This window comes from Callorhinchus milii, unplaced genomic scaffold, assembly GCF_018977255.1.
Source record: "Callorhinchus milii isolate IMCB2004 unplaced genomic scaffold, IMCB_Cmil_1.0 Scaffold1, whole genome shotgun sequence".
Classification (NCBI taxonomy): Eukaryota; Metazoa; Chordata; class Chondrichthyes; order Chimaeriformes; family Callorhinchidae; genus Callorhinchus; species Callorhinchus milii.
The window spans coordinates 48,949,992-48,972,438 of NW_024704742.1; the positions used below are offsets into that span (position 1 = coordinate 48,949,992).

The 22,447-nt window shown below is 39.3% G+C and overlaps 1 protein-coding gene across 1 annotated transcript; it reads left to right on the plus strand.

The window, feature by feature from the left end:
* The first annotated feature begins 7,700 nt into the window (after positions 1 to 7,700).
* On the plus strand, positions 7,701 to 16,446 carry tmem33 (transmembrane protein 33). The gene is made up of 8 exons (XM_007889165.2): positions 7,701 to 7,792; positions 8,384 to 8,453; positions 10,857 to 10,951; positions 11,204 to 11,391; positions 12,557 to 12,624; positions 13,342 to 13,475; positions 13,687 to 13,770; positions 15,107 to 16,446. Exons 2-8 carry the CDS (start codon positions 8,412 to 8,414, stop codon positions 15,231 to 15,233), a joined length of 738 nt encoding a protein of 245 aa, XP_007887356.1. The 5' UTR covers positions 7,701 to 7,792; positions 8,384 to 8,411; the 3' UTR covers positions 15,234 to 16,446.
* Positions 16,447 to 22,447: the final 6,001 nt, after the last annotated feature.

Sequence of the window (22,447 nt, forward strand, 5' to 3'; positions counted from 1 at the left end):
CTGGCGTTAACCTTTTAAAATGGCTAATTAAGTTTTGCGCTGAAAAATTAGATTTTACATTGCTTACCATTTTGGTGGTGGTTAAGCTATTTCCAGACACACTGAATATTAAATAAAAGCCCCAGATCTTTCTACAGCTCTAAAGTAGCCTGCAACTTTACATTTTAACACACCCCGACATTTTTGCTGTGTTTGTTTCTTTAGAAATAAGTTGTGATTATTAACCCACTCCATGAGCTAATGTTATACTGATAAACTAATTACCAGTCGCTGCTGCCTGTGTCAATTACATGAAATGTAGAGTTTCACAGCGACCTCGTGTGGATATAAACTCGCTTTATCCCCTCTCCACACAAGCACAACCTCAGCAAAACGCTATGGAAATCTACCAGCAGTGCTTTGGGATCTCAGGCTCAACACCATGAATCGCAAGATCCACTTTTATTTCTCAGATCCTTCTGTTCAATTAGTGCTCTAATATTTTAGGAAAATTAACCTCTTGTCATCAGTGATTGCAGAATACGACATCTCCAGGCCTATAAAAGCCCATTTCCCCCTGTATTGGAATGTTGTTCACAATATTGCAGTGAAAGTAAGATAAATAAATTGAAAGCATACGACAGTATAGTCCATGGGTGATATGTTTGTTAACAGTTGGATATGATGTGTCTTTATATACGAAAGGAAGCAGATTTGAATGGCATGACCAGATTTGTAGCAAGCATGAAAGAGACATTTTATACAAAACAAACTACTGTGATATTAAACTTTTTCTTGATTTTATAAAGTGCAATAATGGAAACTAAATTTGGTAGACGGCAAAATAGGGGTTCACACGTGACTTTATTAATTTAAGTGACTATTTATATAATTGAACAGTAGTTTCATGTTCTATTAGAGGGTTGGCAGTGATTCCCACGAGAATAAGATTAAAGGATGTGGGAACAAATTCATCCTCCTCGATTGTCCACTGTGTTTCTTTAAAGGTAGAGTTAAGATTTCAAGGACTGTTCACTTTCACCTGATACACAAAATTCTGTGGAGTTTGACTTCCACACAATACCATAACCTATAACAAGAGCCGAGTTAACTATCATATCCATTGTTTCAGCATCAGAGGTCTAAAACATCACATGATCTTAGCCTTAAGGCCATTTTCTTCAAATTTAAGATCAGCGGAATTTGGAAACACATTTTCAAATTTGGCCTTCCATTAAAAACTGTGGGGAATTGGCTTCCCGTAGTCCAAATTTAAGATCGTTATCCAAAATTTTTCACAATCTTAAATTTTAAGGCAATGGTCATAAAGTTAAGACAATCTGATATTTCAGGCCTTCAGCTCTTTAATGAACCTTTTCGATTTATCACAACTGGATTTACTTATGCCAGTGTGAATCTGAGACTTGAGGTTTTTAGCATATTATCACATGCAACAATAACTTGCAGTGATATAGCACCCCTCATGCAGGGTAGTGCTCCAGAGCGCTTGATACTGGCGGAGCACTACACCAAGCCGGGGAAAGAGAAGCATCTATATAATTTGGTTAAAAATATAGATTTTTTTAAAAAAAATCCTTAAACTTCTTCCCCTCATCTCCTGAAGATGTTAACCTGTCCTGGTTTCATGACCATCTTCAGGTAACTTACTGAAGTGGCCATTCTTCACGTAAGAGCCAAAAGAGTGAGTGTTGTTAGCTTATTGAACTATGAGAGGTATTATAGTCCAGTCTGATCCTGACCGGGGGAAGAAATCTTCATAGTTACTTGACTTACCAGCATGAGCCTATAATGATGTAATTCCATTATAAAAGCACTTTAGCAAGACATTAGTATCCAATGGACTTTCACCTTCTAATGAACATACACACACAAACTTTCCAGTATGGTCACTGAATAGCATTCAGAGGCAGAAATCTTGACTATTTTTAACTAATGGTCAAGTCTAGGACTTTCCAGATTTTCATACCAATTGAGCTTAATGTTTTGTCTCAATATTCATTCTAGCTCCCAGTGGTGGGTTAACAATTCCAGCACCGATAGCATTGTGATGCTATTGGAAGAGGCCCATTCAGTGCTAGACTGGTTATACGGGAAATCAAGAAATTTTCCAAGCATCCCTATAATAATAATAATTCTTGCATTTGATATAGCGCCTTATCGCATCATTGAGATGTCTCAAAGGGCTTCACAGAATATATTGTAAAGTGGATTGACTGTGTATTTTATGGGTGAATTGCGGCAGCCAATTGATACCACCAACTCTAATGCATCATGTTCCATTAATTTACTTCACAAAACCCGCACAAAGGTAAGTATGGTAAGTATACACTGTATTGAGAGTAAATATGGTACGTTTATTGATTGTAGCTTCATTTTACTTCTCCTTCTCTGAATTTACAGGTTCCTTTTGTCTTCTTCCAAGGTTAAAGTGTTTATTTTTTTCGTTGTGTTAATTATGTCATTCCAAAATGAAAAACCCAATAAAACTTTTTCTTTAAGAAAGGCATTATCGAAAGATAACTCCTTGTATGTTGCATGAATATAAATATACTAGATGTACCCATTGCAGCTTCACTTGCAACAAAAGGATGCAATATAGAATGTAGATTGACTCACAGACAGACACACTTGCTTACCCTTGAAAGGTTTGATTTTCGCTTTGCCATCTTTATAATGATAAACATAAATGTATAATCACTGGGACGCCCATCCAATGCGAAAGGCACACAATGCCACAGCACCACAGTCAGCCGGTGCAGCCACTAGGTGCCAAAGGCCACTTTGACTCGGCGGCTACAAGGTGTAACTTCAGTGAAAAACGCAAAACTGAAATACATTTTAGGTCATAACTCATAAACGTTAGGAGATACCCAAAACAAATATGCCCATGTCACTCCAAGATGCAAGACCTTTCTGATGAGGTACAAATCATGTCTCTATGTCAATCGTTTTTTGAGATCCTCCTTGAAGCGCAGACAACAGACACAGACAACAATAACAACAACAAAATTACATTTGTATAGCGCCTTTCATGTCAGGAGATGTCCCAAGGTGCTGGACAGACAAAGTTACGGACCCGAGCTGAGGGTCGGGGTGGTAAAGAGGGGAGAGCGGGGGGGGGGGGGGGGGGGAAGCAGGGAGATGGAAAGCATGGTCGAAGAGGGTCTTGAGGTGGGTCTTGAAGGTGGTGAGGGACCAGGCGAGATGGAGGGACTGCAGAATGGAGTTACAGAGGGTGGGGGCAGAGTGGCAGAAGGCCCGCCCGCCGATAGTAGGGCGAGCAAGATGGGGGACGTGAAGCAGGCCGGAGCCTGCTGAGTGGAGGGAGCGAACAGGGTGGTAGGGGTTAGGGGGGAGCACTTTGAAGGTGAGGACCAGGATCTTGAATTGTATCCTCTGTGTGATGGGAAACCATTAGATTTGGGCGAGGATGGGGGTGATAGGGTCACGGAGCCTGGTGCGGGAGAGGATATGGGCTGCAGAGTTCTGGATGATCTGCAGCCTGCGGAGGGAGGAGTTGGGGAGACCGAGAAGCAGTGAGTTTGCATAGTCGAGCCTCTATGTAATGAAGACAGACAGACAGACAGACAGACAGACAGACAGACAGACAGACAGACAGACAGACAGACAGACAGACAGACAGACAGACAGACAGACAGACAGACAGACAGGCAGGCAGGCAGGCAGGCAGACAGACAGACAGACAGACATTGTCGTTTTATTAATATAAGATATACAAGCTATAAGATATGTTGGGAAACAATGAAATATTCAATGTTTTAACATGGTCTTTCTCAAAAGTGAACAATTTTCCATTGTTCCCCATTAAATCTCATATTCATTGGTATGAATGATGATTTCAGTCCTCAATATCATCATAATCTTTGCATTAAAAATAACCAGAGATTATGTAATGGTGGCATTGATGGTGGTGCTGATGGTGGTGAATATACAAAGAAAAATGTAGAAGTCAGTTTGATTAACAGGTCAAACCTTTTCTGCTATTTTGTTACTTCATGGTAAATCTTTTAATCTTATTTATTTTTGTTTTCTCCTCATTGTTTCACACATTTACTTCTCAAATATTTTTCTACTTACTCTCACTATCTGTCTGTGGAGTCTTTTAGCAATATTTTTTCCTCTTCTTCACAATTAAATCTACCTCCTAGTTTAGTGTCATCGGCGAACTTGAATATAATCCCCTTTTTCCTATATCAAGGTTATTGATATGCTGGGGTAAATTTCAAACACATTATGTATTATTATGTAACATCACTAAATTGTTCCCATTCCTTAGTTATCTTCTATCTCAGTAAACCACACTGACTGAGTTGAAATTGGCTTTTTGCATTAGTTCACAAACATTGCAGCACCGTCTTTGAATTTTCACACTATTACAGGAGTTTAATTTGAGGTCCTAAAGTCAGCATATGAATTTTGCTTTCCAGGACATCAATTTAAATCAGATGGAATCCTCTTTCATTTGTATTCAAATATTGATCTTCGTGATGGTGGTAGTTTTCAGCATGGATATTCTCAGGTAACCATTACCAGACACTGTAGAGGATAACAGTGGGAGGCTTCACAGAAAGCAGGTGCCAATATCAAATGTAAGAATTTATGTAATTAAATGTAATTATTATTATAACATACTATCCCATCAAGGCACTTCTTGTTTCTTATCAAACTTCACTCAAAACCGATTAAGGAAGACAAAAAAAATGATCATGATTCCCTTCATTCTTTCTGTCAAGTATCAAATCCCATTAACACTATTAACTGGGGAACACTTTATTTATGTTATAGAAGCAAAGGGTAATCGATAATGTCCATAATAAGAGTGAAGTGCTCTTGCTATATTCCGTTTAGTAAGAAATCATTCCTATATCCACCCTAAATATTCAATCTAGATATTCAATTTTGTGAAGGCCATCATAAGCGAGGATTGCATTCAAACAACAGCTAGCAGAGCTGTGTCAATGACGTCTTCAGTTTAAAAGAGCTTGGAGATTAAGCCAAATTCAAAGGGACTGCAACTGAGAGTATAGCCCAACTAAATTGAAATCATACACATTAATTTTGCATTACCTACTATTAATAAACTTGTACTAATCTCTGCTGATGTGATCACATGCTCCTATGGTATACTTTTATCTCTTTGCAGATAAACCTGGACCATCTGGAGTGACAGAATGTGCTGCACAGCACATAGCACACAGTGCAAGCAGCACATCTGCACACCCCAGCTCAGAGGATCAGCAGCTGCACCAACACTAGGACAGAAGAAATTCCATCTGTCTTTATATTTACTCTATTTCTGTAGCTGTCAGAGCATACAGAATCTGGCAAATTCTTAAATATTATCCAAAAATTGAAGCTGATTTTCTCTAATTTCTGACTTCAGACATAAGGCAGAGTTCAACAATTTACCAAATTCTGGGTGTTCTAAACTGTGACGTAAATAGAGTAAATCTTGATCCTGGTAGAATTTCTCCCACTGTGTCGTATAACTTTCCATTAAGTTTTTGGGTGACCCAGAGGGTATAGCAACAGCAGTGCAGGAAGCCTGTGTTCGGCTGCAGGTGTGTCCTGAACATCAGCCACACATGGAGCAGAGGGGGAATGATAGATCAATGGCAATGGTGTAGCAATTCCACTTAGATTTACTCTTTTTTCATAGCATTTCAAAGTGTTCAGGATTTGGTAAATTCTTAAATATAGTCTGAATTTTGAAGTTCTTTCAAGTACTATAGAAAACTGGCTTTAAAGTTAATAGTAATAATCCTTGAATTTGATACAGCACCTTATCATGTCTTCAAGATGTCTAAAGCACCTCACAGAATATACTGTAAAGTGAATTGACTTATATTTTGTGGGTGAAATGCAGCAGCCAATTGCATACAGCAGTGTCTGAATTTAACAATTTGCCATATTTGCATGCTCTGAAACATTTAAAAAGATTAATTTTATACTAGGTGGAATTTCTCTCCTACTATTCTAAAGAAATGTGATGTATGAAGCAGCAGGAATTATATCCATTCAGTTCGAGAATGTGTCTTATCTGACCGGCAGTAAGGAGAGATTGTTTCACATAAAAAATCCAATAGCGTGAAAGTTTCTTCCATCTCAAAAGGCACCACCTGCAATAGAAAGTGGACAGTTATTCCAGAGTTTCTCTGGACCACCTTTAGGGATTACTTGAAATAAACTTTTCCTCAGATGATTAAATAGGCAGGGGAGAGTCCATAATAAGGTATGTTGTGTATAGTCTGTGAAAAGAGTGTTATGATTATTCTATACTTTCTTTGTGTAGTTAGTTTTAATCAGGGCAATAAACCATTCACTGAGATTGTCGAGTTTACAAAATCACAGAGAGGTTCCGTTTTAATTTCACCTTTCCAGAATACCAAGTCTACTAGCTACCAATTACAGCATCAAGCTGCTTCTTGAATTGTTTACTTCTTGAAGATTTCTGATTCTAGAATTGCGGTGCAATATTTCTAGTCTGTGGAATTCATCCTTTTTTCCCACGCAAAATATGGATTTTACATTCTGCAGATAAAACACCATTGGGTTGAAATAGATGGTGTTATGGGTAACATTTTTGGTGATGTTGGTCTCTCATGGGAATTTCAAATTATAAGTATGCATTACAAAGTTACCCATGACATTGACCATAATTTCAGTCCAGTTGAATAAAGGAGGTCAAGGTCACCCAATGGACATCATTTATCTGAGCAGGAGTAAAAGTTCCTGATAAGGGAGGGTCGGTTGTAGTAGGTATAAATAATCCTTACATTTGATATAGCTCCTTTCATGTCTAAAGGACACCTTAACGTGCTCACAGAATTTGTTGTAAAGTGTAGTGACTGTGTATTTGTAGGTGAACAAATATGGGGAACAATGGCATGAGTTGGATTGCAACATAATGTGAGGGTTGGCTTCCTGGAAGGATGAGATCGAATGAGCTGAAGGACCTAACTGATTTTGCGATCTCTTAATGATTTTATGAGTGTTGCAAAGGGAATTCTAGGAGAATATGTATTAGATTAATGCATGGCCTCAAGAATTGGAATTTTTAGGATTACTCCTGGTGGCTAAATGCTGGGACAGTTAGAGAGAGGCAGCTTAATGTGTGTGGTTTGAGGAATGAATGAAATGAAAGGCTTGCATCCCGACCATTTGCTGTCAGATGCTGATGGGACTTGCTGCGATTATAAATGTGATTTCATCTCCAGCATTGTCAAGGGCTGGGAGGTTAGTCGGCTTGCTTGCTTATGTGTTATATATACAAAACAGGAGGGAATGAGAGGTTAGGGGCGTAGAATCTGAAAGCAGGCGCACGGACAGGGTGGCAATGTTGCCCAAATTGGGGTGGGTTCATGCCCAATTGGGCGTGCTTTGTTGTCCTGTGAGCGTGTACCCAAAGAGGCTTTGGACGGGTGCCCCGCTTGGAAAAAAAAAGTCATTTAAACCCCCAGGACGTGTGGTTTTTTTTCCTCTTCCTTTGAAGGCCTTTCTATGACCCAGTTTGAAAAGCAACTGAGACACCCGAATTGGCCCCCATGTGCTCCCAGGGGGAGGCGGCACGTGATATTGGGCTACTTTGGGGGGCGGTCCATTAACTTTGGGCTACAAACCGCTTCTCGGCGGGGCGGGGGAGCTGGGCATGCGCAGAGGAGAGGGGCGGGGTTTCCGGTCCGGTGATCAGTGAGGGCTCAGTGAGCGGCGTTACCTCCTCCTCGACCGACCGACCGACCTCCTGCTCCGCTCCCGGGGCCTCTGACACCGGGTAAGGCAGGCCGGCCTCTCCCTCCCTCCCTCCCTCCCTCCTCGAAGGCTCGGGCTCAGCACGACACTTCCCGGCGCCGCTTCTTGCTGAGGTGCCGCCTCGAGCGCTGTGTCGGCCCCGCGGGGAGGAGCTCCGAGGAATGTTCCAGAAGGCGGCCCAGCTCGTCACCGGCCGCACAGCACAGCCCGGGCCTGGGCCTGAGCCGGGCCTGGGCCTGGGCCTGAGCCCGAGCCAGGACTGAGCCGAGCCTGGGCCTGAGCCTGAGCCGAGCCTGAGCCTGGGCCTGAGCCTGAGCCCGAGCCCGGGCCCGGGCCTGGCCACAGCTACCCATTCACATGTGAAGTGACTGTGACCCGAGCCCCTGATAATGTGCGCTCACTCACCGCAGCCCCGTTACCCCCAGGAACCCCAGAGGGGCTCTGCATTTAACTGAGATGTGATGTGTGTCCGACGCGGTGTCGAGTGACCTGCAGTGGCGGAGGTGGTGGGGGGGGATCTGTTGTCGTTGTTGATGCAGCCACACGGAGAACTTTGTAACCTTGATCTAGAACTGACTGTCTGACTGACTTAACCTTATTGCTCCTCACCTAGAGGTTTTCTTCCAGCAAAATCCTCAGCCATGGCAGATTCAACTGGAAATGGGCCCCAACCTGGTATCCTGGTGAGTGCAGAAGAGCGACCGACACCCACACGCGGAATCACAGAACCAGGAGTAGGCCATTCAGCCCCTCGAGCCGGTTCCGCCTTCCTATAAGACCCCAACAGCAACAATTTGCATTTATACGGCTCGTTCAGCGGGCTCCGGTCTGCTCCATGTCTCCCGCCCGACCCGCCCTACCATCAGCGGCCGGGCTTTCAGCCTCTCTGCCCCCACACTCTGGAACTCCATCCCACGGTCCCTTCGCCTCACTCCCTCCCTCGCATCCTTCAAGGCCGGTCTCAAGACTCTTGTCTTTGATCGTGCCATTGGTCGCCCTCCCACCTCTCTGCCTTCCCTCACCTCTCCCCCACCCTCATGCTCTGGTCCTGACCCCTGACTGTCCAGTGCCTTGAGACGTCCTCCCGATGTGCACGGCGCTCTATAAATGTAATTTTGTTGTTGTTGTACCCCTCACACATGGTAGCATTCCAGAACGCTTGACAGTAGTGGAGCACGACACCGAGCTAGGGGGAGGGGGAGGTGACCCTAGATACGGTCGAATAGGAAAGGGGAAGAAACGGGCAAGGCGGAACGATAGAGGAAGAGTGCTCCAGAGGTTTGGGGTGTAGTGGCTGAAAGTGCGACCACCAATGGTGGAACAGAGGGCACGAGGGACATGCAGAAAGCCGGAGCCATGGCTGATCATGGCTGATTTGTACCTCAAGTCCAATTACCTGCCTTTGACCAGTATCTCTTCATACCCTGACCTAACAAATATCTACCCACCTCAGTCTTAGAAGCTGTGAATGGATCCAGCATCCACAGTCTTTTGAGGAGAGAGTTCCAGAATTCCACTACACAGGTGTTCCTTGTCGCTTCAGATTACAGCTTTTACATTGCACGAACACAACAGCATCTAAGATTTCTTTTTAACTATCCTCCTTTTGGATGTGTTGGAGTTGATGAAGGTAGCACCAAGGTGACAATCTCGGCAATGGAATGTCGGACCCGAGCTAGTCCTCTATGGTGGTCTCGGTAGTCCGGTTCCTGAGTCGGTCAGATTCGCAATATTCCAGGGCACTGCTGATGACTCATTGACAGTACTTGGAAGGGCAGACCAGTCACTGGGGGCAGGGAATCGTGCCACTCAGTCCTGTTAACCCTGCAAGCCAAAGCCTCAACAGGCAGGGTTTGCCTAGTTGGACAAGCAGTGGGAAAGCTTGCCAGACAGTGATAGCAATGGCAAGCTATGCAATTATAACTGGTTAGACTCCAGCAGTATGTTAACACACACTATGGTGGAGTCCTGTAGCTTTGTGTTTGGAGCACTCACCTCACAAGTGAGAGACCTGGGTTCGATTCCTAGGCAGAGTGAAACGTTGGGCAAGTTTCCTTACTCCAGATGCCTCTGTTTACTTAGCAGTAAGTAGGAACCCGGTTGTTTGTCGATTGGTGGATTGCTTTTCTGGGGGTAATAATCCCTGCAAAAAAACAATTGTGGTCACTCAATCCACGACTGTTTGGCACACTGCTGTGCACAATTGTCTGCCATGTTTTGCCCACAAAATATACAGTCGATTCACTTTACAGTATATTCTGTGAAGAGCCTTGAGACGTCTCAAAAACATGATAAGGTGCTATATCAAATGCAAAGATTATTATGGGGTCACAAAGGCTTGGCTCTTGCCAACCAGGGCCTAAAACTTACCAGAATTAGGTAATCCGGATATGTCCCTCCAGGGAGAGAGTGCACATTCCAATCCAACAATCTATGGAGGATACATGGAATTCTCAATTTGGTTTGGATACTCTTACGCATGGAAATGGGTTTCCACATGTGTCGGACACTGGGCATTTAGCGCTCAGCAGCCAAAAGGTTGGACCACCCTGCTCCATGTGAAACAAAAATCTTCCAAGAGTTTATATTCTAATAAAACAGTTCTGTCTTGAAATAAAAACAGAAGTCACTGGGAACACTCAGCAGGTCAGGCAGCATCATTGGAGAGAGGAAAGCCAGTTTTATGCACATGAGGTACAGTACTGTGCAGTACTGTATATCAAAATAATGGGTTACCATAGCTTTAATATGCATTTAATAAACATGGTATAGAAACCTTGCCCTCATGTCACCAGTCCGTACAGAACTTGTATACTGTAATTGTTATGTGAAAATCGTATCAAATCCAATTTGTACATAACTTTACATAAGTTGTATATGATACGACATATGCAAGTTTGACATAACTCATACTTTGCATAAGTCATATTAAATATTTGGTCCCAACTGACACGACTTATGTGAGGTTTACTGTAATTGTAAATTTTTTTGTTGTTGCACAGATTTAATGCTAATTTGTTGCAATTAAGAGGACACTACAGATAGCTGTACATAGTGTATTTATGAATGGGTGTTCTGTGTTTCAGCAATTCATGATGACTAACAAACTGGAGGCTGCAATGTGGCTTTCACGACTTTATACTGTGTACTGCTCCATCCTGTTCATTTTCCCATTGATGGGGTAAGTGTTATTTGGTAAATCATCTGTATTAATGTTTAACAAAAATGTCTTATTGTTTGCAATTAATTTAAATTTATAATATTTTAATTTACGAGTGATTTTTGTATCAAATTTACTATGTAGTTGTGAAAGATGTTACAATTTACAGTTACAATGTAAAATGTGGTGGTGCATTGAATATATATTTTATTATTTGAGTGAGCAGTGGTACTGTAAAAGATGAACTGAATTTGATCCTTTTGTTTTACATAGAATACATGAGGCTGCCAGTTTTTACCAACGTGCCTTGCTGGCCAATGCCCTTACCAGTGCACTTCGACTACACCAGCGGTTACCTCACTTTCAGCTGAGTCGAGCCTTTTTAAATATGGCTTTGTTGGAGGATAGCTGTCACTATCTCTTGTTCTCATTGATCTTTGTCAACTCCTACCCAGTTACAAGTATCCCTTTTACGTAGCCTGTAAAGCAGTGAGGTTAAGGAGATGTAGATAATGGGGAAATGTATTAAATGTTAAGAAATTGAATATCCAAAATTATTTTATAACTGTAACTTTGGGTATAGGGAGTACAATTTCTAAATTTGCAGATGATGCTAAGCTAGGAAAAGTAGTAAACAGTGAGGAGAATAGTAGCATTGATGTGCTATAGTGACTTCTGGCAAATAGATGAACTGTATTGTGGTGTAATTTGCCTCTTTTTCTCCTTCAATCTCCACTTCACCATTCCTTTATGGTAATGAGTATTGATGCAGAGCGACCATGTGATAACGTCGTTGCTGAGGCACAATATCTCAGTGGCTGTGTTTAAACACAAAATGGGACAAGTTAATAGTTGTCGAGTCACTGCTGCACATTCATTCTCTGCTTGTGGCACTTCCTGTATATAAAAAGCAACATCAGCAGTGCTTCCAGCGTATTATGCCCATGCATGCAACATGCAGGAAGTGATAACAGCAGCCTGATGGCCCAAAAGGTGACCACTTGTTAGAATACAATCCAAAAATTAAATTTGTATAGCGCCTTTCATGTCGGGAGGACGTCCCACTGGCAGTGCTATAAAGTGAAGTCGATATATGGGGGAGGGCGAAGCCTTTATCACTGGGTTTCCTGAATGTCCCAGATTCATGTTGCTGAACATATTTAAAAGTTCTTGAACAATCAATATTTGGCCTGTGATAGGCCCTTCAAGTTTGCACATCAATGATGGAATATGTTTTTCATTTGATGAATTTTTTCCTAACTGTGGAGTTGTAGATATAAATAAATTAATATGACCGAAGATTCAAGTCTTAGAACAGTCCAGTTTCCACTGGTTAATTTTTTCAGTGCTATGGAAGGTTGGGTAATAGAGCTTATGAACTCTTTAGTATTAGGAGTAAACCCTAAAGTCAACATTTAGTTGCAGCTGTCTTGAATTAAATAAATCACACTGAAAACTAATGATTTGCTAAAAGATTGTTCAGATTGTTATTTATTGATGTTACAGTGATTTTGACACAAGTTGAATATTGCTTACTGCATTGCATTTTTAGTCCATTGATTTGAATTTATTTAAATATGCAATGTTAATATAATGATTAGTTTATTCCTTAAACTTCTACCTCAGTGAGCATTTTCCCAGTTTTCCTGTTTTCTTTGCTACATACCACGGCGTACACAAAAAAGATTCTTGATGTAAGTATTAATAGTTTTGATGTTTTATATTTTCATGAAGATTTTGACACATCCAACAGTATTGCTGTGTTTATGTAGAGCACAATGCTAAGAGAGTTACATGTTTAAATCCTGCACTTAAGTTTTCTATCTCAAACTGGGCTATGCTAAGGGTACTATAATTAGCCTCAGTATCTATTGGGCTAGCAAGAGGAGAAAATCAGCTAGGGTTTCCTTACCATAAAACTGTTGTCCAATAGAAATCACTTACTGCGTGTCTCTTGCCCCTCTGCACCACCATCGGCGGCAGCACTTTTAGCCACTACACCACAAAGCTTTGGAATTCTCCTCCAATTCTTCCACCTTCCTCCCTCCTTCCACTGCTGAAGATCTTCCTCTTCGACTGTGCTTATGGTCACCTCCTCCATTTCCTACCCCCCCTCCCCCAGGTTCAGCATCAGGCTCTGCCAGTGTTAAGCTCTCCGAGATGCTGCCCGCGTGAAGAACGCAATATAAATGCAAGTTGGTGTTTATTGGAGTTGCTTGATTATAGAAACTGAGGACCACTATTCCCAGATGTGTCAATTCAATTTTGTCTGAGCATAAATACAGTATAAATGATGAGGCTAGTTTATGTTTAGGAAGCTTTAATTATATCCTGAAGCATTTTACAGTTATGTTACAGTCAGAATTGCATTGTTTACATTTTTATTGTTTACACCACTTCCCCCCTACCAGCTACTGGGCCCTGGAAGTTTGGGATTTTTGAGATCCATCTTGGATAAACTTGCATCCAATCAGCAAAACATTTTGAAGTTCATTGCTTGCAATGAAATTTTTCTGATGCCAGCCACCGTCTTTATGCTTTTAAGGTAATGCCTGATATTGAAGATACGTGTGGAAACCTTTAAATTGGATAAATTAAAATAAAGAGATTATGGGATTATTTGATATTTAAGCAGTTTAGTTACTTGGTTTAAATTAGAAAAATTCTTGTTCAGTGTAAATGTGTAATAATGTAGTGAATGGGGTTGGAAGAGCACTGTTCTTGATCCTCATGCTGTACATTCCTTGTTCTTAAAGTGGCCATGGAAGCTTGTTGCAGCCTTTCATTTACTACAGATTTCTCACACTACGATACTCCTCCCGCAGAAATCCCTATTGCAAGTAAGTATTTTTATTGTGATATACTTCTGTTGTCTGTATTAGCCACTGTTCATCGTGTACGTAAATGATTTGGACTCAGATATAGGAAGTATTGTTTTCAAATTTAGAAATGTTATCAAATTGAAGGATATGGTAACTAATGAAGAGGATTGCAGAAAGGTACTGGAAAACCTAAACAAACTTGCAGAATTGGCAGATAGCTGGTAGATGAAGTTTAATACAGAGAAATGTGAAGTGATTCACTTTAGTGAAAGGGATAAAGAAGCTATTTATACCCAGGGTGGTAAGAATCTAAGCAGTATAGAGAAGGAAGGAGTGAAGGTATAATATTCACAAGACTCTTAAAAATAGCAACACAAATTAACAAGGCCAGAAATAATCCAAATTGAGTCCTTGGATTATGTTCACAGGAATAGAGTATAAAGTGAGGAAGTAATTTAAATTAAAGAACCTTGGTAAGACCACATTTACAGTATTGTGGTCAATTTGGTCACAATATTATAGAAAGAGTACTGTAGCAATGATGAGAGTAGTGTAGATTTACTAAGATGTTACCAAAGGATGAGGATACAGCTATCAATAGACAGATTAGAGCTTTTTTTCCTCTGAAGGTGAGCTGTTTAAAAGGGGACTTGATAAGACATGTTTAAAGTTATGAATATGTTTGATCAGCTGTACATAAATGATCTATTTCCACTTGCTGGTGAGTCCATAGCAAGGGGAATAAATAGCTACCAGCAGATCTAAAACGGAGTTTAGGAGGAACTTCTTTACACAGTGCTTGGATGAAAATGTGGACAATCCTCTCACAAAAACATTTTAATATTCGCTGATAGCTGATGGTAGCATCATATGCTACTGTATATGTGGACTTTTCATGCTAAATTAGATTCCTTCTCTTTTTGTAGTTTTATTTGTGCTTACACTGCGAGTGAACACAGTTATAGGTTTATTTCAGTACTCTGAAACACTACCGCTAATACAATTTGTTGTTTATATAATGTGCTAAATCCGTGCCTTTTGTGTCCGCAATGAGGTTTTCATGTCTCACAAAGGGAATATACTGTAAAGTAAATTGACTATATATTTTCACCGTACAATCAATTCACTCTCACAGTATATTCTGTGAAGCACTTTGAGATGTGTCAACAATGTGATAAGGCACTAAAGCAAATGCATATTGTATATGTAACACTCAAAATTATAATTTCCAACAGTTGAAAAAGCTGACTCAGTACAAAATATTTTGAATCACTGTTTTATAATTGTATTGTACTTGAAAATGTTTTTTTTAGAAAAAAATCTGACAATATTAATGATTTTTTTATATCAACAGAACTCTCTTTTTAGAGTTGAAAGTATTACTGGAGCATATGATTATGAAGCCTGCCTGCCCCGGATTTTTGCGGAATATGTTTCTTAACTGCATTTCCTTTGTATCCCGGTTGGCCCCTGCTCCATAAATTGGAATGATCTGGAAACAGCGCATATTCTTCAAAATGTGTACCGAGCCACTGGTTCATGATCATTCAGAGTCCAGTTATATTCTAAAAGGCACCTCATCTCTGTATTTTTATAAGAAACCTTTCATATGAGATTTGAACTTTTTAGATTGAAACAATTCAACTTAAGAAGCTTGCAGATAAATTCCTTCACTCAAATAATCAACTAAGTTGTTGAGCGATTGAAATGTCAGAAGCAGCTATACATTTTAAAATAAGCCTTTGATTCCATGAAATGATGGCCAAATACATAATTAATCAATTAGGCGAGGAGGAAGAATTACACCATAAGGTGGCCGTAGTGTGAACTTGGTTGTTCATATACTGTACTTTATGTTGTATCTTTTTGTAAGCCTTTATTTTATAACCTGTGGTTCAAATATTGTCTTTCCTGTTGATTCTTGCATAGATTACATAGTTATAAAGCTCGCCACACATGTCGTCTACAGGACCTGGTAAGGTAATGCAATGCAGAATTTGCATAATCGTCAGGTATCTGTTTCCAATCGAGCCCGAATCCATACCAGAATCCATTCAGACTAATCCTGACTATAATGCTTCCAGAAGGCAAACATTACCAATATATGAACACCAACCTATACTAGTGTCACTGTGGAATACATTTTGTAGGGAAATTAGGTATTGAGCACCTCCAACCTCTTGTAAAATATGAAGTGAATTGTTTCACATTATCTCATGTGAAAGGGTCCATTTTGATTTATGACTGAATTTCAAATCTTAAGTGATATATTATGTTTAATGCATGTAATTGTTGGTGTTGGTGATTGCACTGAAATAATACTTTATAGTTGGCAAACTATTTTGTCTTTCATGTGAGAACCTGTATGCGTACAGATTATTGAAAATAATGAGAATTGAGCTAAATTAGCTAGGACATTTAGAATTTTTTTGTTGTAAAATATCACGTTTAAAGTTTGATACTTTTCAAACCAAATATTTATGGAACCATTTTCGTATGCCTGTGAATACAAGAATGACTGTGATATGACAGTAAGTTGTTACTGGTTTTCTGAGGTTTGTTCTTTTGACTGTTCAAAAAGATATTACAGGATATTTTATTGATTGAAGTTCCTACACCTAATGAAGCAGAAATATTAAAGGGGCTGTATTCTTTTCTCAAGTGGAATAAAGTACTACTAAAACATGGACCCTAGCCCTGCCTGTTTAGCAGTTTCTTAAATGGATCAGAAAGAAAGCAGACAGTACTTCATTATACAGTGGGGGCGCTATGCCAATACAGGAGAGTTGAGGAAGATCTGTCTTCAATTCCTTCCTTATAAGGGTGAGTGCTATGCAACTTCTCCCCACCCCATTGATTTTTAAAAATAAATAATAAAAGATGATTGAAGCTAATGGAATTTGCTACAACCATTATAACTTTTATGTAATAAGTGTTAGATTTATTAAGTATTTGAGGTCTGTTAAATTCCAGGAGAAAGGAAATTCCAACTTTTTTCACGAATAAGTTGTGGTTACTTCATTTTATAAATGTGCTTGATGCTTAGCAAGATGAAGAGTGTCAGAGCAGGAATTTATTTACTCAGCTAAGTGTGACAAATGCGGAAACCCTTCATCATGCTTTAGAGTACAGAGTAGAGACCGGACCGAGAATTCCACATAGGTATCCCACAAGCCAAGCTTCCTGATGCTCGTCTAGCTAGGAGCTAGGACCACCCTACTTGTTAGGGTTTTGGCTTGCAGGGCTAACTAGAACTGTGTGTAGGAATAATCCATGCTCCCAGGATCTGCCTACCTAAGCCCTGCTGATGAGCCGGCTGACTGGTCTAAGCAGTATTCTGAAGTACTGCAGACTGATACCACCACAGAAGGTTAACCTGATTCTGACATTCAATTACAAAGCGTGCCAACTTGGAGTTCCAAAGAATCCCCCGTTTACTTTCTTACCCCCCTCCCCCCACCACCCAAAAAGTCACTAGATGGTGACTACCACATACTGATAAGATTCAACAATTGGGATTGATGCCTCTTACAATTACCATTCAATACCACCAGGGATTCATCTCGAGCCAAACAGAGCCATGTTGCTGTAGTGTACACCAGATCAATCGGTGAGTCCACCAACAGCATGAGACTATTATATCTATTAATCCTCAACAATACACTTGGAAAAAATACTGCACAAGACCAAAGGCGAGTGTTGTGTAATCCCTGTATGTTTAATATTTTGCTTCACATCTTTCTGATCTATAATTCTGATCACATCTTTCAAACTGATTTTGTGGAAATAAAAGATCATTTTGAAAAGTGACAATCCATATATGAAAAAAATTAGATGGAGGTAAGGTATCAAATAAAACTACAAACAAAATACAACCACAAAATAATGGTTGTACCAAAGGTGTTGAATGGAGAAGTTCTGAAGAAATTGGTGTCAATCATACACTAACTACTGGCCATATACAGTCAAGAACTTGTCCAGCTGCAAAGTGACTGTCCTCCGAGGCGGGGGCTGCATGCATGTTGCTGAACTGATTCCAAGGTGACAAGCTTGGCAAACAAATGTCAGTCGAGTCAATCCTCCGTGAATGCCTTGGTAGTCTAGTTTCTGAGCCAAGCAGGTGCGCAGTATTCCAGAGCACTGCTGATGACGGAACAGCAAGCCTGGCTCATTGGCATGCTTGGAGTGGCAGACCATTCACCAGGATAAGGATTCTTCCTTCTGATTTTAGCACTGTCACATACACTGAATCACAAATGGATACCAAGCCAAAACTGGGTGAGGTTTTTAGATCCCTGATGTTAAAAAAAACAATCTGGATCAGGAAGCATAAACCTGGCTTTCTGCTGCACATTACCATTGTACTGGATGTGAAACAGCTTCACTCCTGGCAGTATGGCTGGAGCATTAATCTCCTGAGGGAAGGTTCAGCAACAAATCTCTCCTTCAAGGGTATATCGAGAAAAAGAATGTCTGTCTAGCCTTACAACCTGCATTATTCATGTCAGACAACTTGATTTCAATTAGGGTTATCTCTACCTTTGTCTTTAGAGTCTCAAGACTTTTAAAACCTGAAAGGAATGCAAAATGTATAGATTCTGCAAACTTGATGAACTTAATCCTTAAGAATACTGAAAGATACATATAATACTGATTGTTTTCCATTGTTTTCTGATTCCTGAGGAAGAATATGTTTAATATTTAATAATTTTACCAACATTAAGTACAATATATTATATAGCTTGGTAGGAAAGACAAATTGAAAGTGATGTCTAAAACCATCACATGGTACTATTTGAAACGAGAAGGGAGTTTCTCTCACAGATAAAATTGATCATTAATAATAATAATTGATCATTAAAATAATAAATTGGTTACTGAATCCATGACTGTTTGTGGAACAGTGCTGTGTGCAATTGGCTGCTGCATTTCACCCACAAAATATAGTCAATTCACTTTACAGTATATTCCATGAAGCGCTTTGAGACACCTCAACGATGTGATAAAAAACTATATCAAATGCAAGGATTCTTATTATTATCATCATTGGCTTTGTCTGTTTGTGGGTCATTGTTGCTGTGTTCAAATTGGCTGCCATTTTCTAACAAACTGGCAGAGTGGACTGGACAAACCAAATAGCCTCCTATATCCCTAATCACTGGTGTGGATGGGAATATCTGTTTTTTGGGGGGAGAGCATAATTTAGTGCCGCCTAGAATCCTATACACAACACATACAATATGGGGTAAGTGGAACCTAAATTCAGGGTCCAAAAATATTCATAAATACTGAATCTTGCACATAATGTATAATGTCACACTGACCAGCTGCTCTCACTCAATCTTCTCCCGAGTGCATCGTAACAGAGTTTCCGTGGTGTGGTATGACACACATTGTTGCTTTCAGCATTCAATGTTTATGTTGCAAATAGCACATTTTTAATTGTTAAAACTCTTGAACATGCCCCTCAGAAAAGGCCTGAAATGTCGCTCACTCTTTGCCTGCAAGAGCATTTTGTCTGAAAAATTTAAATTGTGGAATATCTTTAAACACAGTCTTAATTTAGAAGCTTTTTTTAAAGAACTGTGTAAAACTGGTTTCTAAATTAAGAATGAATTTAAGCATTTTTCACAATTCTACAGGATCTGAAATTTTAAGACAAAATGGTCTTACAGGCTCACACCAGGTGGAATTTCAGGCCTCATGAGTTCCCAAGCATAAACACAGGTTTTATAATCACAGAAGATATGGAGTTTTCTTGCACCAAAGTTTGCTGGACCGTTACATGAAGGGATATGTTCATACAGCAACGGAGAAGAAAAAAAGAAGTCAATGGGGACATGGTCAAATATGAAGATGTTTCTAAAAAGCAATGTGAGCAACAGGGGAATACTTTCTATCAGAATCAGGGAAAAGATGTGGATGATGCAATCTGCTAATGTACATTAGGTCAGGAATTAACTGTGCACTCTGTTGAATTCGTAGGTTGATGCCAAAACTGACAGAATTGTTGATCACAATGTACATTGCATTTTACTGTATCATTTACGACTGATATCTAAAATGTCCTAAGATGCTGATGTATATGCAATGAAGATTATTCATTTGTGATATTATTCGCAATAATGTTAAGAATTATCTTATGATTGATGTCTGTCATTGACAATGTCCGCATAAATATCTAACAATGTCACACACCAGCTGTGTGTTCAGACACTGGCAGCTGTCCTGCATACAATTGTAACAAACGCCGCATCATTAAATGGTGCAAATGCATTTGCTCTTATTACAGAATAAGAAGATACACCTTGCATGACGAGTTCTAAAGCAGCTGTGAGTCCCTGGCATTCAGATCAGGCCAACATGAACAGTCTAATTTGGCAATTCCCTTGCCTAACTGGTTTATTGTCCCGGATCAGTAACTTAATTTAGGTCTGACCACTTTGGGGACAGTGCCATGTAAATAGAGCATAAGATCAAAATGAATTTAATCTGCTGTGTGAATGGATGGACTACATGTGTTCGATTCACTCTGGCACGCATTTGGCCCATATCTTCCTTAAGTTATTTCAGGTGGAAGTACTGCAACCTTTCATTTTGTGGCCTTTTTTGAGGATGTTCACCAATGAGTCATGGTACGTTGTATTTTTTTATAGATGTTTACAAATGTTGCTAGGAAATCCTAATCTGCTTATCTAATTTGTAGAAATCAATATCATTTTAATGTTGCCCCTGTGTGAATAATCTATTCAAACTAAATTATGTTAAGTAATAATAAAATTAAGGATAGAAGTACACCATTAGAATACAAATAGAATATAAACATTACTGAACAATACTGTAGAAACAAACAAGTGCTGTTTTGCCAAGGACTGTGAGAAAATAACAAGCAACTAGAAGTGCAAAAAAATGTATTCAATTCAATTGTTTACATGTAGACATGAATGAAATAAAATTTCACCTAGGTCTAGATTTACTCTGTTAATACAGCATTACAGAGTGTGCAGAATTTGGCAAATTGTTGAATTCAGTTTTAACATTAAATCCTGGGAAGCGATTTTGAGATGTTGTCCTGATATGAAACGAATTACATGTATCAAATGGAAGGATTATTATTAGTAGTAACTTTAATGTCCATTTTCTGCAGTTCTTGAGAAAGCCTGTAGAAATTTGGCTTCAAAATTAAAGACTATTTAAGAAATTGATAAAGTATATGTTATATGTTTTGAAATATTATATAAATAGAGGAAATGTAGACCCAAGTGGAATTTCTACTCAGAAGTATATTGACGTTGATGTGCCTTTAAAGTCCTTGGCGGCGAACTAGTCCAACTACAAAATGTGGTTATGCATCATTGCAAGCAGCATTATAGGCAGTGTATTGAAAATATTTTAGTGATATTAAAATATTTGATTTTGATGTACACTGACTGTGCGGTAAAAGTGAAGACATTCATTACAAAATGTGTGGAGCAAACACCCGTTGGCAGTTTAAGAATTTTATGCAGAATGATTTGCATAAGTGCATTTTGCCTACAGCCTGAATTGTATTTTTTTAATATTTTATTGTACATTTTTTTGAAGAATTGTATCTTTTTCATATGCTTTATCAGTAGCAATATATAAGAAAGGAGGATTTGTGCTTAAATACTGTACTCCTCAATTGTGAAATACATATCTTTCACATAAACTTGTCAGGCAATTCAATGGTTTCAGTTAGACGCGAAGAACGTGTTTCTTAGCATGCAACCTAATTTAGATTAGGTTTTCACTCAGCTATTTTTCTCTCTATAAAAGCATCATATTCGTTAACCATGTGATTTAAAAATGTCGGCTTTGTATTGCCCTGTGAATTATTAATCAAATTATTAATCGAATGGCACTAGAGTATCAGTGTTAGATACCAGCAGATATTGAAAGATCAGGTGAGTGGGCAGGAAGTATGGCAAATGCACTTCAATGTGATCAAATATGAAGTACAGCATTTTAGCTGATAAATAAGAGAGGAGGTTGGTCATATAATTTATTGCAATAGCCAATCAGGAACTCTGTGTTATTTGTTTCTAAGGTTTTATCTTAGTTGAACTGGACTAATTCAGTCAACCTAGGTAATTTAAGACCAATTTTGGACAGTGTAATCAGTTCAATTGTACACTTGCTTCACATAACCTCAGCTCAGGCTTCCCTTGGTTGATCATGGAATCTTGCCTCCTTTTATTCTTTGTAATTTCTATTTGTGTGAATTGAGTAATGTCTGCTTTTCAGACTTGAATGTCATTTGGCAAAGTTGCCTTAGTTCCTATTGCAACCAAAGCCATACAATGATTGTAAAAAATTATACTGCCAATCATGAAAAGAGCAAAAAAAAAAGTCCCCTAAAGATTCACCTTCAGTATATAAAGCCCAACTTGTGCCTATAAATGCATAATCACTATACTTTTGGAAACTTTGTGAATGCTTTGAGATGTTATTGGTCCTATAACAAATGCAAGATTTATTCTTGTAACATATCAGGATACTTACAACCTTAGCCACAGGTATTACGTTTCTAAATTTGCTCTGTCATTGTATTCAGAATTAAAGCAGAATGAGGAGGTCATTTTTGTAGGCACAGTGCCAACTAATCTGAAAAACATCTACAAGGGTTCAATTGAGGCTCCATCTCTCACTTTGTACCAATGCTAACATATCAACA